Source organism: Lissotriton vulgaris, chromosome 6, assembly GCF_964263255.1.
Source record: "Lissotriton vulgaris chromosome 6, aLisVul1.2, whole genome shotgun sequence".
Lineage (NCBI taxonomy): Eukaryota > Metazoa > Chordata > Amphibia > Caudata > Salamandridae > Lissotriton > Lissotriton vulgaris.
The window spans coordinates 1,717,198,585-1,717,217,748 of record NC_141694.1 but is presented as its reverse complement, the minus strand read 5'-3'; the positions used below and the strand labels follow the sequence as shown (position 1 = coordinate 1,717,217,748).

The 19,164-nt window shown below is 45.9% G+C and overlaps 1 protein-coding gene across 1 annotated transcript in view; it reads right to left on the bottom strand.

The window, feature by feature from the left end:
• Positions 1-19,164, bottom strand: part of LOC147709359 (mitochondrial amidoxime-reducing component 1-like) — a 206,464-nt gene that overhangs the window by 97,238 nt on the left and 90,062 nt on the right. Inside the window, exon 4 of the mRNA XM_086927931.1 lies at positions 4,552-4,692. Within this exon, the coding sequence (XP_086784057.1) occupies positions 4,552-4,692 (141 nt within the window). The remainder of the gene's footprint in view (positions 1-4,551; positions 4,693-19,164) is intronic.

Below are 19,164 nucleotides of genomic sequence, written 5' to 3'. Positions count from 1 at the left end.
GTAAGATCAGGGAAGAGCGCCACAACTACAAAACTGCACTCTCCACCAGGAAGAAGGAATTGCAGGATGAGGCATGGGCGAAATTAGATCTGGCCGCAGATACCAAAGATCATAAACTTTTTTGGGACACTGTTAATAGTCCGTTCTTGAAGAATGACAACATTCCTGAACTAACCTCGCATGTCAGCTGCCGGGCTTGGATAGCACACTTCACAGGGATTTTTAACTCTGATTTTACCTCTGGTTTTACTTCTGTTTCTAATTCCAATGTTTTAACTGATACATCAACCTGTTTTAAATGGGAGAAATTCTTGTTTTCTGTGACATTAAGCGAGGTGATTGAGGCAATTGAGAAGAGTAAGGGGGGGAAAGCCCCGGGACCGGATGGGGTCCCTGTGGACTTTTACAAATATGAGATTACCCTATGGGCCCCCATTTTGACCCGCTACTTTAATGCTGCTATTGAAGATAAGTTACCAACTTCATGGGGTCAATCTATTATAGTGCCACTCTTCAAAAAGGGCTCTAGGGCAGAAGCACGAAATTATCGCCCAATTTCACTTTTGGACTCGTCATTAAAGATTCTGAGTCGAGTACTCTTGGTGAGATTAGAGTCCTGGGCAGAAGACAATAATATTCTTTCGCCTATTCAGTACGGGTTCCGAAAGGGTTTAGGTACTATGGAGCAGTGCGTGAACCTGGAACTTATTATCGGCAAGTACACAAAAGCCAAGGAAGGGAATTTGTTTATGTGCTTCGCCGATCTAAGTTCCGCATTTGATTTGGTGGAACACGCACTGCTCTGACCAACACTACTTGCCATGGGCGCACCACCCGAAATCATCCACCTCCTGGCTAGAATGTACAGTAATCTCTCAAGTAAGGTCAGATTTGGAACAGACGGTGAATGTACCCCCTTTTTTAAAATTGGCAGAGGGATCCGACAAGGGTGCGTGCTTGCCCCTCTTTTATTCTCCCTCTTTATCAAACAGGTTGACCAATTTTTACAAGAATCTCATGCTGACGCCCCTATCATCAATGGAAAGCAAATACCCGTCCTTCTATACGCGGACGACGCGGTCCTGATTTCCAGGACCGCGAACGGGCTGCAAAAGTTAATTGAGGAGTTCCATATTTTTATTCAGGGCAGAAAGCTCAAAATTAACAAGGGCAAGACAATGACTATGACCTGTGGAAAGAAAATGAAGAAAAACAAGACATTCTTTTTAGATGGGGATAAACTCGAGGCTGTCCAATATTTCTGCTATTTAGGTATTACCTTTTCAGGAGATGGGAGATGGGTAAACGAGCAATCCTGTGTTGGTCTGAAGATGACTAGAAATGTAAATTGCATCTTCAGATTTGCCTCTAAACTGGGGGGCCGTAGAATCCGAGAGATGATCTCCATCTATAATTCAAGGTGTATGTCCTCTGCCCTGTATGGAGCAGGGATATGGGGATATAATCCTCAGATTGCCCTGTCCATCCAGCAGGAGGAAAACAAGTACCTAAAACGACTATTATGCCTCCCTGTTTCGGCCTCAAACGAGATTACTCACAGAGAGTCAGGCATAAATTATGTTACAGATCTGATTGCATTGCGTCCCCTGTCCCTATGGCGGTCCATATGGGCCAAAGAAGAAACCAGGTTCACCCAGGAAGTAATCATGGATTGTATTAAACTTGATCGTCACTCGAAAATCCCCTGGCTAAAACATATTCAATCCTGGTATAAGACCCTCTTTGGTCAGGACATTTTTAAAGATATATTAACAGAATCAGTTTTAACAAAGCGTGACCTCAAATCCACTTACTTGGACCATGTAAAAGGGACCAGAATGAAGGAGTATGCAATGCAAAGTACGTTCAAATTATACATGGAGTACAACCTTAGTACAGGTCTCCCCTCCTATCTTACATTTGTCAGTATTAATTCCCATCGCTTTGTTCTAGCTCGCCTGAGGCTGGGAATAGTACACCATCTAGTGGCTTTCCCTACAGTAAAAAAACCCGGGTTATGTCTGTGTCCATGTGATGGGAAATCCAAACAGAGCATCTGCCACTTTTTACTTTTGTGTAATTTTTATACTGGTTTTAGAAAGTTTTATCTGAAGCAATTATTTTTAGAACATAACATGTGCAATACAAGAGCCGCAATGCAATTGTTGTTTAACTTGGCCTCCCCGGATGTGTGTTATCGCGTGGCCACTTATATCTTAAAATGTATCTGGCATAGGAAATCAATTATCATATGACTCCTTTCCCCCCGTTTACCCCTTGGCTGTTACATTTGTGTCTTATTCTATCTAATGACTTATCGTTTGAGTTACATTGTTTACACGTGTATCTATTTATATGCACTTTATATTTATTCTGCATATTTGCACCTGCCGAAAGTACCTTATGGTAATGACTGTCTTCCGGTTCTTGCATTTTTGCACTGGCGTTTTGCACAAACCTTTATTGTAAACAAATTGTTGCTAAAATGTTTAAAGCGATCAAACAGACGTTGCACTTTATCTTTAATACTGCATATTTGCACATGTCAATAGCACTTTATGCATATAACAGGTCTTTCCGATTTTGCACTTTAGATTGGCACTTTTTTGCACTAACTTTTTCTATAACAACTGCTGCTAAAACGTATATAATGACCAAATCAAACTTGTACTCAAATGAGACATACCTTATTGAACTAAAATAAGATTGGCATGGATATCGATGTAATTTTAATTGTTTCATTATTTAACTTACATAAATATGATTTGAAACTGTACTTATGTATGTTGCTATATGGTTGTACTTGTACAAACCGAATAAAGCATTTTGAAACTTGAAACTTGACTAGGTAACAATATCACAGTTATATATCACTTTGAGTACAAGGTGTGGTCCAGGAATGACATTAGGATTATTCTTAAACCTTGAATTTATTTGTTTTTCACGAAGGGTATTGAGCGCAAACTAATTTGTATCGTAATTGCCAGTATACTTCTGGGCATTACAAGCGACTTTACCTTTTCACTCCTCCTTTGTCAAGCCCGTGCGTAGGAACTGGGGAGCCGTGTGCCCTATTAATGCTCATGCGCAGTAACCTCCGGCGCTCGCACATGCGCAATCATTTGCTTTCTTCTAGGACTTCCCGGAAAAGGATATCGCCTAACACCTGACCCGGTTATTTTATTTAAATTGGCGATTTGCCGTTACCAGCTTTCTTTCGGCAGATGCTTGGACATGGGTAGGTTGCAAGGAGACAGCACCCGTACACAAATGTAAGTACACCATAGATCCAGGAATTAGGATTGTGAGCACTTTGCCCAGCATTATTGATGAGTGGTTAATGTGCCTCTATGTTCCTGTTATGTGTTACTGTTTCCACAGTCTCGCCACTCGCGGGCTTCCAATATTCTGGCCATGTAGGATCACTATACACAGTGCTTGGTAAGCATGTTTTCTGAGTACTGTTAATCCTACAGACAGGACGCCTGATTAAAGTAAATAAACTACGGCAGGATGATGTTTTATGTGGGGCTCATATGACGTCCCTTACTAGGTTAAGGCCCCCCTCTTTGCCAGACTAGACGCTAGAGAAGGCAGGAGCCCTTTTGACTAGTCATAATTGACCGGTCTTGTGTGCCTGTCTATCTTTTTGTTTATGTGCAATTGATGTGTACACAGAAGTGGCACACTGTGAGGCATTAAGTTGGTACTGATGCTTACTTGTGGTCTGTCATCTTTTCTTTTCTTTTTCTTTTCCCAGGTACCATTCAGGAGCGGTCTCCATTTAGCAGCTGTAATCACAATGAGGGTATACAGGTTTCTGCCCCACCCTGATTGAGATAAGAGGGTTATATTTTTACACTCATTGTTTGACGTGCACTTCACTTTTTTAATATGATGGTCCTGACGAAGTGCTAGCGACCTTTGGGCAACGGAAGCGCGAAACATGTTGGCCTTGAATTCACACCTAGGCATAATAGGCATTTGGGTCAATAATTTTTAGCAGTATTGACTGCCAAGGGTGTACTTTTGGATCTTATCGCTGCATGTTTACCCTTGCATTAATTTTATTGAATTACACTTGCACGAACTTTTATTACCCTCCTCTTGACCCACTCCCCACACACCTGTATGCACCATCCGGCAATCCTCAAAAAAAGATCTCCGATAAAGTGAACCCTCGGGGGTCCCGTAGGGAATTGCAGCGCGGGCCCTACGAGGAGCAAATGCCCGATGATGAAGCATGACATCCTTTGGGGTGTGTGAGGGCAGCAGAGGATGTAGATTGACTTTTCCTCCCACAGTTATGGGTCTTTCATACCTGGGATGTACTTTATTCTCTTTTATTGCTTTACTGTATGGGTGACTTTTTGCACCCTGATGCATGGCTGACTTTTTGCACTCTGGCATAGGAACTTTGTCCTACTTTTGATTTAATATTATTATAAGGAGCGTGGACACTGGACCTTAATTAGCTCCTTGGTGCCCCTCTTTTTTGGTAAATAAATGGCCGACTCAAGTCTACTATGCTCTATTGTTACACTTACGCACCTCCTCGAAAGCAGTACAGCCAGAGACTACAACACATGGTCTGAAATTTTGAATTTTCACTTTCTTGTCCAGCTTTGTGTTCAGATCATCCAGAGACGCTTCAGAAAGTAGCAGGAGAGGTGCGAGGTCAGCATAAACAGTCTAAGGAGGAAGGTCCAAACAATGTGCATCAGAAAACATGAGAAATGGTTTCATATTTAATGAATAAAACATATGATACAAACTATATTCATATTTAAAATCTACCCATGAATGAGCACTATGGGGTTATTCAGAGTTTGACAGGCAGGGTACTCCACCACAAATGTTTCGGAATACCCACTCTATTTACAATGAGGCATATCGTCATGTTTTCACCAGGGGTTGCCCCATTGCCTCTGCTTACGGAAGCCTTAGACCAACAGCCCAGTGAAGTTTAGGCCTTCAGTCTAAGTACCCCAGACCATGCACCCTATTTAGAACAGATATTCTGACATACATTTTTCCTGCTCAGCACATCCAGAAAAGGTGTGGTGGTCCCATATAGGAAAAAATAACAATGATCCTCATATCCTGGGAGAAAACTCTGAGGATGACAGGTTCATTTATTTGTTGTTTTCTAAACAACTTTAAGAGTGTTGGGTTCGTTTTTGAAGAACATAAAATTTTGCTGAGAGTCCGCATGAAACATGGAAGCCACTCAGTAAATTTACAGTGCCTTCAAACGATTCACCATCATAGCGGCTCATTGTCTTGAGTGCCTTGGTGGAACTAAGTACAGCCTGTCAAACTCTAAATACATTCCCAAGTTCTATATAAATCAGAAAATGTTAGGGCCTGATACCAAAGAAAAAAAGCATAAATGAAAGGTTGTTTGGTGTAGTTCCAAGTGCTGTTGAGAATTACGCTTGGATATCTGCTTCATAAAACTTAAAGGCAGATGCATGGAAAGTTACAGGTTTTGTAACTTTCCTGGTATCTTTTCCCTAACCGAACTTGTACAGACTAGAGCTACTGCAGTTTGGAGATGTTGCATGCATAAACATATAGAAATAATGAGCTGCAACATCAACAAATATCTTTCTTTGTATTTTCTTTAATTCATGGAAAATAAGAAAACAATGATCATTGAGAATCTTCCTTTTACACCACATGTTAAACAGTATATATTCTTTTTGCACAACTTCCTTTCTTCTGGAGTAAGACCAGAATTGCAAGTAAGTGTGTAAATTAGATCACAAAGGGTTTTCCATTGTATAACCTCCTTTACTTTGCATTTTTCTTCTCTATTAATCATCTGCTTACCTAGGAATGGATTTCCATGGATTTAGACCTGGCTACTGCAGAAGATATGCAGGCTTAACAAAGTTTTCAAAGCCATAAATAATATCTATGCATGTGCAGCACAGATGTTTAACACATTGTGGATTGCCTCATCCACAATTTATGGCTTGTATATACCCAAGTCACACTATAGCATATCTTTTTCTTAAGTGGGACTCTATGCACCACAGTCTGCAGCTTTGTACAGTAAGTTTGGTGAATTTGCACAAGTGCTCTACAAAAGGTCTTCTGGTTGTACCCCACCACTGAATTCTGTACCTGCCGTTATCAGAGTGTGGGAAGCAGCCCATGCCTTAGATCTGACTGGCTTATAGCATTAGATTTTTTTCTCCTCTCATCATAAAATCAGGTATTTCCAACTGGTGGTGTGCAGCAGAAATAAGTATAGCTAACCGCAGAAATGCAAAGGCTGGTGGAATGTGACTGTGGAGAGGGAGGCTATCCGTCTTTGATCTGAGCGTTCAAGTAGATTGACTCCTCTATAGTCATTCAGTGCTTACAAGTTGTCCAACATGCAGTGGCCAGGCTGCTCTTTCACCTTTCAAAGCATACATAAGTGCCAAATCTGCTCCAAGAGCTTCATCGTTTGACCATGGACAAGTGAATACAATTTAAAGCCTTGTGCTGTATGCACAAGGCAAGATTTGGCACAGCCCCACGATACATTCAAGATCTGGTGGCACCTTATCAGCCCACATGGACGCTCCGATCATCAAACCAGTCCCTCTATAAAGTGCCAAGAATGTATCTAGTGTGCATGGGTGGGGGCGGTCATTTTTGTACCGTGGCCCAAAGGTATGGAACAACCTTCTGGAATTGTTGCAAAGCTGCTCCTCCCTCAATGTTTTTGCAAGGGATTGAAGATCTGGTTGCTTTAAATTGGGAGCTGATTTCACTTCACCTGAGTTTATTGCCAGGAAACCCCCATGGGTTAGCTGAGCACTTTACAAGACACCATAATAATCATAAACCGTAATGGAGACTCGGTCTAAAAGAAAATGACTTGCAACTTAAGATTTCAAATATGACTGTCAAAACTTGATGACTTACAAATGCACAGTTTTCCAATACTGCGTCCTTCCAAATGGTACTTGGCACAATGTATGTGATTTAATATTTGATGGGCGTGCAAAGAAAGGCATTTTCATGCTCATGGATTATTTTAGCATGTGGTCATAGACTGGTATGGTGAATGCTGTTTTTCTAGTGTGCCTATCCATTCCTTAAGTGGACTACTCAGAAAAGGAACACAGTGTATTCGTGTAATTGATAATGGCGTACAGTTTATATGCGATCAAATGAAATACTTTCTTGAATATGCGAATGCAGAGCATTGTGTTACTTTATTGTACAGTCATTGTAGTAACAGACTGGTAGAACGATATACCAGAGTAGTGAAGGGAACCATACAACTAGGGGTAAAAGGGAATGTACTATGGAATGAAGTTGTGCTAAAAGAAGTATGGATGTTTAGGACCCTGACTAATGCTGTGATTATTATTGGTAGGTTATTAATGTAGCAATGGACTACCTTTTCTGACTTCATAAAAAAATCCTGGTTAGATCTAGAAACAGTTCTAAGACAAACTCTCCTCAGCCTCTGGTAAATGTGGCAAAAGCTGCATTTCCTAGAGAAACACTTTAGGTTCAAGCAATAACAACATTTTTAAGGTCAAGAAAACAACACAACAAAAAACTTAAAAATAAGACAAAAACTGAATACGCAAAAGAGCACTCAAAGCATCATAATCAAAAAAGGAAAAACAGAGATATGCATTTTTAATGTTTGGGGGCAAATATTACCAAGAAAACACAAAGCTTCAGTTACTGATTGACTAGGACCAAGGCGCAATGGCAAACTGACTGCAATAGTGTTGGGTTTGGGTAAATCACATCAGTGACAGTTTTTACCTTAGGACCTGGAACATTATTTAGAGCTTGGCAGAGAGGAACCACTGCTAAAAAGTGGCATTGACATCAATTCACTCTTAAAGTGCACCACTTTTGGCAGATGTCCCACCAGCCCAACTATAAAAAAGCTCTTTAGTCTCTTTCCTGGTGCTCCACATACTCCAGCGGGAAATGCCAGAAGCTGAAGCTTGCGATGGCTCATGAAAGTCTGATATGCCATCAGCAAGCTTCATCTGAATCTAGCACATTTAGAGCCAACATCTCCAAGCAAGACAATGCTGGATTCCATAGGCTATGAGTTCGCTCCACCACTGAGACAGATTTGTTTCTTTGCATTGGTCCAAAGATTTATCATCAGACTTAAGTACTTTTATGATTCTCAGATTCCACCAGCGGGGCAAGGTTGGGAGCTGTAGATGGGCAAGGACCCACAATGCCAGAAACTTTTACCATAAGTTCTGCGGAAACAGTTTTCAGCTTTCACCTGCTTTTTTATGCCTGTGGCCTGTATATCCTCCCTCAGGAAACCTCAGTGTCTTTTATCACTTCTTCACAGGTGAAGAAATTGACAAAGTCACACTTATAGTCTCTCCTACAGCTTTGCGGTCCTGGGGCATACTTCTAGGCACCAGGCCTCTCACCAGCCAGGGCTCCGCATGATCCAGATTTCAGTTGTCAGCTGTCTCTCTGTAGCAGTGTCCTTTATTCCAGCTTTCAAGCAGAGTCATAATCTTGAAAGAGGTTTCCTTCCCATGTCATGAGTGTTATAATGGGGTTGTGTTGCGGAGCCAGTCTTTTCCTGTGCTCTAGCTAGAGATCGGAAAATCCCTACATCCAATCATGATATTGTTCTCACTTAATTCCCAACTACTTTTTCAACACTTCTTCTCATAGTTTACTGCATACCTTTCCAGAGTCCCTCAACCAAGATGGCCCCCATCATGCTCCACAAGAAGGAGCTCTGGCATTTTACCCAGTTACTCCTTTGCCTCTGTAGAGATGAGGATCCCTCTTGTTTGTTGGAAATGCTTTCCTTCAAGATGAGGATGGAGCCACATAGTCTAGAGTGGCTCTGGTGATAAACAGTAGCAGTTCCTGGCGGCCCCATTTGGCATTTCCAAGTCAAAGGAAGAACTTTGAAAGCTGCCCGTGTTTGGCCAGCTGATCGTGACCCCCTCCCATATGGCCGGGATGCCCGCCACCCCCTCCCAACACCAATTCCCAATGGGAGTAGACACACACAAGTTTGAACTTTTGGAATGCGGGGGGGAGTTACCCGCCCGGCCGTATTTATTAAAATATGAAACAAAATTTAAACATTAAATAAAAGTTTCATAAATTTTGTACAATTTTACATTTATTACATTTCGATGAAGACATGTTCTTTGGCTAACCTTAACAAATCTCTAATACAAAGGTTTCCTAGCCGAGTCTAGCATCCTGAAAATGCATACATTCTAAATTAAAATTGTACATCCTAGCATTAAGGGCCAACGGCAAGGTCTTAACCGGTGTCAGATCCCTACTACCAAAATCCTGCCCTCACGGTGTGAGTGGCGCATGCGCAGAGGACTTTACCCTCATCGCCACCTTTAACTTCCCTTGTCGTGGGGGCCCCCTTTTCACTCGACGCCATCTTAAAGGTCGTCCGAGTTCCCGTGTGAGGTATCTGTAGGAAGGACAGCATGGACTCCCCCCCCATCCCACACTCTCTATCCGCCGTCGCGGATATCCGGACCCCGGGAAATGCGTCGGAGGGGCATCTAGCCGCCTCCCCCCTGGGAGGGGCCTATGGCCGTCTCCCCCTAGGCGACCCATCCTTAGTGGGTGCCGCCTCCCGTGGAAGGGGCCAATGGCCGCCTCCCCCCGGGCGCTCCCATCCTTTCTGGGTGGCGCCCCCCTCTAGGGACCTTGAAATTACTGCTCACCGATCATGACCTTACCGCCCGACCAAAAAATAAATACGACAGTTGTTTTACCTACTAAGAGAAGAAAAATTCTAACATAACCCTGATGAGTCATCAACTTCTTTTTCCTGCAACGGGAAACATTATCCTAACACAGAACCACATCATTATATGACACATTCCCTTACTTTTCTACAAAGGAAAAAAGGCCTATACATTTCTATCTTAATCAAACTTTATTTAAACCAACATTGCCATAAGGGGCTGGTGGGTGGGTCAAAATTGCCGCTTGTTCCGTCGAGGGCTCACTAGCAACGGGTTGGTGCAGCCTTCAGAGCACAGGAACAAAAGGATGCTTCTTCGGATTCCCGCTCTATTTATCCATCTGCGGGAGGGCGGGGACCCTCCTCCGGTACGCCTACTGGGCGTGGTCTTCCGTGCGGGTGTCTAGGACAACCCCTCCTGGGCGGGAAAGGGCGCGCCCCGGCTACGCCACTTCGGGCATACCAGCCGAGCCACGCCTCCCGCCCAAAATGGTTTCCCGGGGGGATCGAGGCACCCAACCATACGTTTGGGGGGACCGAGTGGTCGCCCCTTTCCATATGGCCGGGATGCCCGCCACCCCCTCCCAACACCAATTCCCAATGGGAGTAGACAGACACAGGTTTGAACTTTTGGAAGGCGGGGAGGAGTTACCCCCCCGGCCGTATTTATTAAAATATGAAACAAAATTTAAACATTAAATAAAAGTTTCAGAAATTATGTACAATTTTACATTTATTACATTTCGATGAAGACATGTTCTTTGGCTAACCTTAACAAATCTCTAATACAAAGGTTTCCTAGCCGCGTCTAGCATCCTGAAAATGCATACATTCTAAATTAAAATTGTACATCCTAGCATTAAGGGCCAACGGCAAGGTCTTAACCGGTGTCAGATCCCTACTACCAAAATCCCGCCCTCACGGTGTGAGTGGCGCATGCGCAGAGGACTTTACACTCATCGCCACCTGTAACTTCCCTTGTCGTGGGGGCCCCCTTTTCACTCGATGCCATCTTAAAGGTCTTCCGAGTTCCCGTGTGAGGTATCTGTAGGAAGGACAGCGCAGACTCCCCCCATCCCACACTCTCTATCCGCCGTCACGGATATCCGGCCCCCGGGAAATTCGTCGGAGGGGCATCTAGCCGCCTCCCCCCTGGGAGGGGCCTATGGCCGTCTCCCCCTAGGCGACCCATCCTTAGTGGGTGCCGCCTCCCGTGGAAGGGGCCATGGCCACCTCCCCCCGGGCGCTCCCATCCTTTCTGGGTGGCGCCCCCCTCTAGGGACCTTGAAATTACTGCTCACCGATCATGACCTTACCGCCACAGGCCGGATAGTTGACCGACTATCCGGCCCCCCCAATCCTCCTAAAGGTCATGCTTCCTCAAACCCCTTAGCCATGCTATGAAGTCACCTATGAGTAAATCATTTTCCTCCCTGGACAGGTGAACCCCATCATTCAGGTACATGTGATCACCCCGAATACACCCGTGAGGAATGCTATGCAACTGAGCTGAGCGAAACAATTTCTCTATTTTGTTGTTAACCCTTTTCACAGAATGGTTCAACGCTGACACTGAAATGCCCCCCGCCAACTCTTCCTGGGGATCATGTGGGACCAGGCAATCGTGCACCCCGGGAGTTTCTTAGCCAACCAGCTAACTGCTGACAGGATGTGTTCCAATAACACTCGTCTTCCTAGCTTCACTAAGTCGTTGCCACCCAGGTGTACTATGACTACAGATGTTGGTGACCTTTGCCGCCCTAAAAGACCCTCAAAGAACGATTGAAATTGGTCAATACAGAGTCCGCCCCTCCCATGGAAGGTCACTCTGTACCCGTATTCCCCAGATGCGTGAGTCGCGTCACCTGCTTTGAATACATCCCCGGCGCGACTCACATATGAGTGGCCCACGACCCATACGACTCTTTCTCCAGTCAGAGATCCTCGACCGCTGGTCTCCTGGTGCTGGGTTGACTTCCAATTCCGCCCCGCGTGACAGGCTCGCGAACCTGTAATGCAAACAAAAGACAAGAAGCGTGAGTGCAAGTCAATTGATCTTTACAACATGTGCAGTCGCACAAACCTTTTGAAGCAATTCGAGGACCAACAGCCCAGCCGTTTCACTTCCTCTGCACTGTGACCCCGGGCTGTAGCCTCAGTAGCCGCCCCTATTCTAAATGAGTGGGTCCCAAAACCGCACGGGTCCATGCCCACGGCAGCGATTGCCAGTGCTAACACCCTCTGAAACTGAAATCTCGTCAGTGGGGTGCCATCATTGTGCCTCAGCAAGCTCCCCCCCCCACGTAGCCGTCCTCAATGCCAAGTATTCCTCTAAGCATTTTATCGGACAAGTGGGGGACCCTTGTGCGCGCTGCACTATAACACTATCGCCCATGGCTCTCTGGTCAGTCTTAGACCTGGCTATCGAGATTACCATCGAATCACCCCTTATCTGGATGTGATCCCTGCCCAGGCCTCCCTCTATATCCTTCTTGTTTCTTGCGGCCAGTTCGCTCACCCGCATAGCCCCATGGAATGCCAAGGCGAAAGCTGCCCGGAACAGAACTGCTTCGTAGAGGGAGGAGCACGTCTCATCTAGCTTCACTAAGAGTTGAGACAATCTATCCAAACCAATCGGGTGCCTCGTATCCTGCTTGCGACCCTCTAGGCGTTGCCAGCCGCGGAGTGCCTTCCTAACCAAAAAGGAATCCGTCGGATCTCTTATGCCATGCACCTCTGCCATGAACGAAATGGCCGCCCTATGTCTATTGGCCGTTGCCGCTAATCGGCCTTCCCTGTGCAGTGCAACCAGGAACCCCAGGAAGGATTCCTCCTGACCCCAGCTCTGCCTCCCTAATGGCCCCAAAAATGTGCAGTAGGAACGAAACGCTCTTTCGTATGCCTTCCTTGTTCTGGGCGCTAAGCTGGCTGCCACGAGGTCTTGTAATCCGGGGCACCGATTAGCCATAGTGCTTCGGGGAACGGTGCCGCCACTAGGTCTGCTGTGGGTAAATAGCCCCGGAAAGCCTGCATGTGTGAACGAGAGAGTGCATCAGCTGCATAATTCAGTACACCTGGCACATGTTTTGCCCTGAACTGTACATTCAATCTCATGCAACGTAATACGATTTCTTTCAATAATCTCAAGATCCACTTGCAGCGGGCCGCCTGCTGGTTAATGCACTCAACCACAGTCATATTGCCAGACCAAAACACCACCGAGCGGTCCCTGAAGTTGTCTGGCCATGCCATCAGAGCAACCCAAATGGGGAATAGCTCCAAGAACCCTATGTTACCTGTCAGACCGCTGGAGTGCCACCACGTCGGCCATACTTGGGCCGACCATCGGTTACCAAAAATGGCGCCAAATCCCACGCTCCCAGATGAATCAGTCCACAAACCTAGTTCATCCGAAGAGGCTGGTGGCTTGTTCCACACAACTCGACCGTTGAAGTCCGCCAGAAATGCCAACCAAATGCGCATATCCTGCCGAACCTCTGCCGACAGTCTCGTACAGTGGTGTCCCTCCTTGAGACCAACCATAGCTTGTGCAATAGAGCGTGAGAAGGGGCGGGCCATTGGAATCACCCTCAAGGCAAAGTTAAGCTGACCCACTGTTTGCTGTAACTGGTGCAGGGTCACTTTCTCCTTGCCCAGGCATTGTGTCAAGGAAGCCCTAAACTTAGCCACCTTATCCATCGGTAAACGGAAAGATCCTTCCACAGAATCGAGCTCAATTCCCAGAAACTCCAGTGAAGTAGATGGTCCGACCGTCTTACCTGGTGCCAGTGGGACTCCGAACTCCCGCATGATGATGCAGAAGTCCCCTAGCGCCTGCGCACATCTCGTATTGCCGGCTGCACCCAAAAACAAGAAGTCATCTAGATAATGCAACACATGCCTATGGCCCGTGGCCTCGGTGAATACCCTCTGTAAAAAACAGCTGAACATTCCAAAATAAGCACAAGAAATGGAGCAACCCATCGGCATGCATTTATCCATGTAATAACTCCCCTGAAATGCAAAACCTAGCAAGCGCTGATCCTGTGGGTGTACCGGGAGCAACCGGAACGCCGATTCGATATCAGATTTCGCCATCAGTGCCCCGGGGCCCAGGTGATTTAACATGGCCACGGCATCATCGAACGATGCGTACCGCACTGAACAAACATCTGGGTCAATGGCTTCGTTCACCGAAGAACCCCTTGGGGCAGACAAGTTGTGAATGAGTCTAAACTCTCCAGGGTCTTTCTTCGGGACAACCCCTAAATGGGAACACACGAAATCCGCCACCGGCGGGCGATGGAAAGGCCCCACCACCCGCCCCAAGCTGACTTCTTTTGCAATCTTCTTCGCTGCAACGCTTGGGTTGTGTTGGACAGATAACTGTTTTTTACAGAAGGAGTCCCCCCAAAAATCCCCCGCCGGGATGTTGAAGCCATATAGGAATCCCTTCCTCAACGCCCCGGCGGATACATGATCAGGGTATTTGTTCAACCAAGGAGTCAGAGCCATGATATCAACAGGTGTAGGTAAACGGTTACAAAGTCTCACCTCACTCTTGCTTAGACCCCCCTTTTCCTCCCGTCCCACTGTTTTTAGATCTGCAGCTACTCTCCGCGTGTGAGGAGTTCCCACAGCCCGCACACGCATGCCTGAACCTACATGTTCCCTGGGGCCTGTTACAGTTGCCTCTATTGAAGCCCCAACAAACCCCCCACTTGCCGCCATTCCCGCCATTCCCGCCGGTCTCTGGCTGATAGTCCCCACCGGCACCCCCTCGAAAGGGCACCGCGTGCTTTTGGCGAACTAACCCCGACCCCCTCCCGCCCGGCGAGGACGTACCTGCCGCCCCAGGCAAGAGCTGCTTGTGCCATGACACTGAGTCGAGGCAATCCCAAGTTAAAGTAGTATCAAACTCTTTCGCTTTACGGAATTTCATATCGTAACCTTTCCATTCATCCCCCTCATACATGGAATAAAAATCCATAATCCTATTCTGATAGAAAGTCAACTCGGTCATAAGTTCCGGCTTACGTTCCCCCATGACTGCAATAAATATAGAAAAGGCCTTGACCCAGTTTGTTACCGTTTCATCAACCCTGAATTCCGCCATCTTGGCGCGCCACACACTGGGATGCCATAAATCTTTCTGGAATTTTGCATATTCCATCTCACGATGGTCAGTCAATAATGAAAACATATTTACATACTTCTCCCCCCATATTAGTTCTTTTGTGGCCATAGGGATGTGCTGTGCCACCTTTTCCCGCCTTGAGGGTAATGAACCCTCCCCTTCCATAGGCAATGTTTGCTTACCAGGCTCGGCCGCTGTGTCTGCCACCTTTTCCCGGCTAACCGCGGGTCCTCCCGGCGCCACCTGTGAGGGAACAAGAGGAACATTCGCCGTTGCGGCCTCTCTCGACTGCCGCAATTGCTCGATTATTAGTCTGGCCTCCTCGGCCGGGTCCCCCGCAGCCACTGCCCCCCCCTGCTTTCTTCTTGAGCCATGGCAACACCGCTGCTAACTGGATGGCCAATTCGGGGGGCATCTTCTCATCGCTAACAGGAGTAATTACGACCGGGATCGGCAAACCTGTATCTGGGTTTGGTACCGGGCTGTCCGCCGGTGTGATGGGGGCAACTGGGGGACAGGGACCTCCCCAGAAACCACCCTCCTGTTAACCCGCTTCCCCCTACCCTCGGGGACGACTCCCGGCAAGGCCGGGCCTATTACCTTCTTCGGACGGCCTGAGTTGTTCTGGGCCGCTAACTGTCTCTTAACCTCAGTCAAACCTCGACCGATCGAGTCAACTTGTCCGAGCTTTCGGTCCATGCTGGCCATTCGGTTCGACAAATGGCGCAATACCTTCTCCATCTCGGAGCCTTTTCCCGCTTTCTTGCCGACCATGGTTTCGGGTACTCTGCTCTAGTTGATCAACGAGGTCCTGGATCCTTCGTACTTCAAGTAACTGAAAGAGAAACAACACGATTACAAGTTCTCAAAATTGCCGCTTGTTCCGTCGAGGGCTCACGAGCAACGGGTTGGTGCAGCCTTCAGAGCACAGGAACAAGAGGACGCTTCTTCGGATTCCCGCTCTATTTATCCATCTGCGGGAGGGCAGGGACCCTCCTCCGGTACGCCTACTGGGCGTGGTCTTCCGTGCGGGTGTCTAGGACAACCCCTCCTGGGCGGGAAAGGGCGCGCCCCGGCTACGCCACTTCGGGCATATCAGCCGAGCCACGCCTCCCGCCCAAAATGGTTTCCCGGGGGGATCGAGGCACCCAACCATACGTTCGGGGGGACCGAGTGGTCGCCCCTTTCCAAATGGCTGGTCCTTACTAAGAAACTGCCTGCTAACCACACTCCTTACTGTTGCCAGAGGCTAAGTCATTGTCCTCGTGGAGGGGGGTCACTAGCAGGCCAGCAAAAGATATGTATTGCACCTCTACAGTTGGGCTGAGAGGCAAGCCCGTTTATAAACCAGTTTACTTACTGGAAGCACAATCCATACCTTCTTAAATGTGATTTTCCATTAAAGTTGGCAAATAAGTACTTTCACCATTGAATGGGATCTTTTAAACTAAAGAGTGACTTTTATCCACACTGTAGCATTTTCCAATTACATTGATGTGAAGTAATGATTTTATTCATGGCTAGGCCCTTTCCTAGAAAATTAAACTTTACTTAATCAGTGTAAACAGCTCTTGGGTAAGAGTTCACTTTGCGGACAGAACATTCCCAATGCGTACAATGCCACATGTTTATATTTTAAGAAACCAGCACTATTTCCTTACTAGGAACACTTTAGGACTGACTTAACTAATATAATAAGTGCTTTTCTACATGACAAAAACACTTTTCCCTGCCATGTGCCCTTGGTAGTTCCTTTAAACTGCAGTCCAGGCAGGGCACAATGATATTCTCTGAAGCCATACACTTTTGTCACATGGGTGGACAAAATATACACTGGAGCCCACATATGGCATTTAACTTTCATACCACTGGTTCCTCAGCATTCCCTGGGAAGTAAAGAATTCAACCATAATAAAGATATCTACTACAACAGTGTTACGGGTAAGATCCTACTCGCAACCCGTCTCCCACTTGTGTTGATAGGCAATCATTCAGCAGACATTTTCACCACCGGATATCCCCTCACAGCCACTGGGTCTTTCAACTCTGGATCGTAAAAAGGGTGGAGAATTTAATGGTCTATCTGTCTCAATAACAGCAGGAGAGAGCTGGCTAGATATCAAGATTTACGAGAATACCCCTGGGCAACCAGTAATAGGCTTGCTCTTTGTAAATATGTTTTACCAATGAGCACTGTGAGAAGACTGGTATTACGATTTACCTGTTGCTTTCTACTGTCCCGTGCATGTATAGTTTCTGCCCTGAGGAAGACCTTCACTAATAACATACCTAGGCCCCACAAGAATGTCGAAACTCGTCAGCATACAAAATAAAGAGGCTAGAAGACAGCCATTTTGAAACAAAGAAGGAAGTAATCCATACAATAAGGCAACGAGAGCATTCATACCTTTAGGGCTATTTGAATGGCCTCTGACCACTAAAGGGCCATGCATTATGTCTGTGATTGCAGCACTGAGGGTCAAAATAAGTCTTCCAGTCTAGTGGAACGTATAGCCATCCTTAGGTTACACCGTTAGACACTTCTTGATATACACTTCTTTATAACATACAGTACCTGTGACTATAGATGTCGGACACTTATAAGAAATGTTATGTTATTATATAGCAATGTTGATTTTTGTGTATATGTTTTTTTCTATTGTGCTGTCTGAACTCTGTACAAAATATTTATGATTTACTTATTGCACAATTTTGAATTTATTATGGATATAAATATTGAAAAATACATTCCATATATAGATAACTTTTCTTTCTCATTTTTTTATGAAAGGTGAAAATATCCAACATGTAAACGTCAAGTAAACAAGCGATCAAAGAAAAAGTTCAGCACATAACAGAAGTCATAAATGACAATTTCAGATACAGATAAATTATCTTTTATCTTTTTGTAAAATATCTAATCAGATTCATACTTTTTTGTTTAAATAGATATCAAGAAGGTAAGCCTGGACGCCTGGATTTTGCTGGCTCAGTGTAGCAGCAGATCAGTCGATTTCCTCTCTGACTGCAGAAAGGACACAGCGACATGTATCCAGAGCAGAACATGGATGAGCTACTGTATACTCGGATCCCTCAGCATAAGGCAGCTGATGTGAAGACCACTAGCTCATCACTGGAGTACAATAAAATCACAAAGTCAGGATAAACCTCCTCTCAATCCAAGAGGCTACCTGTATGTGCCTTTCAGAAGAGCACTGAGCATAGTCGTAAGGCTGGTAAGAGGTCCTCTTTTCTTCCTAGGGATGACTAAAACAATCATCCAGTCAATCACTATCAAGCTCTATCTAATCTAATCTAATATAATCTAATCTAATCTAATCTAATCACTATCAAGCCCTATCTACCAACATGGCCGAAAATATTGACCTCATATTCACCGCCGAGGATGTCAGTGAAATACTATCTGACCCCTCACTCCTGGCAGACTTTAACATCCCTGCTACAGTAGCCCAATCTTCCGATTGGGACTCACTGACGGAAAAGAAAAGGAATAGGATCCGGACTGTTCTGCATGGTGTTATACTGGCACAATATCTACGCACCAATACAGCTCCGACTGGCCTACTGGTCACGAACGCCCCCAGGATCTTCCTGGACGACGCAGCATTCCGCAAAGACTGGGCCCAGATCGCCTGGCACTGCACCAGAGACTGGCTAATCCTTATCATTAAAACTGCTAAACGCCTATCAGATGCCATCATGGTAGAGATCCAAGCAACAGAGTCACACTTTAAAACCACGCTAACAGGTTACAGGAAAAAACTTGATGATCAAAATCGAGAAATAGCGGAGTACAAAGACTACTTATCCCAGACCAAATTCAAGAAGTTTGAGAAAGATCTTAAAAGATTCAGTTACTCCAAAATCTACCCATACTCTGATGATGACTACACTCCCCCCAAAAAAGCCTCTGAGAACTCTGACAAAAGCTCTAATTCAAGCTTCTCCAGCAACTCGAGTGCAGATTCTAACAAATCCAGAGGTAGGGGTCGGCGAGGGCAGCACTGGCCACAACCATGGCAAATACCCCAAAACTATAACTATGGCCCACAGCCACCCCATTTCGGCCACCCACCACCGCCATATTTTGGTTACCCCCAAATGTACCCCCCAGGAAACTTGCCGTTCTTCCAAGGAAATCAGAACCAACGATATCCTTTTTTTTCCCAGGGCAGGAGGGGACTGGGCAAGAGGCGGAACCCGGGACATGTCCAATAGACACCAGAAGAAGAGCCAGTGAGCTCCAACACCAGAAACAAAACAAGGGAAC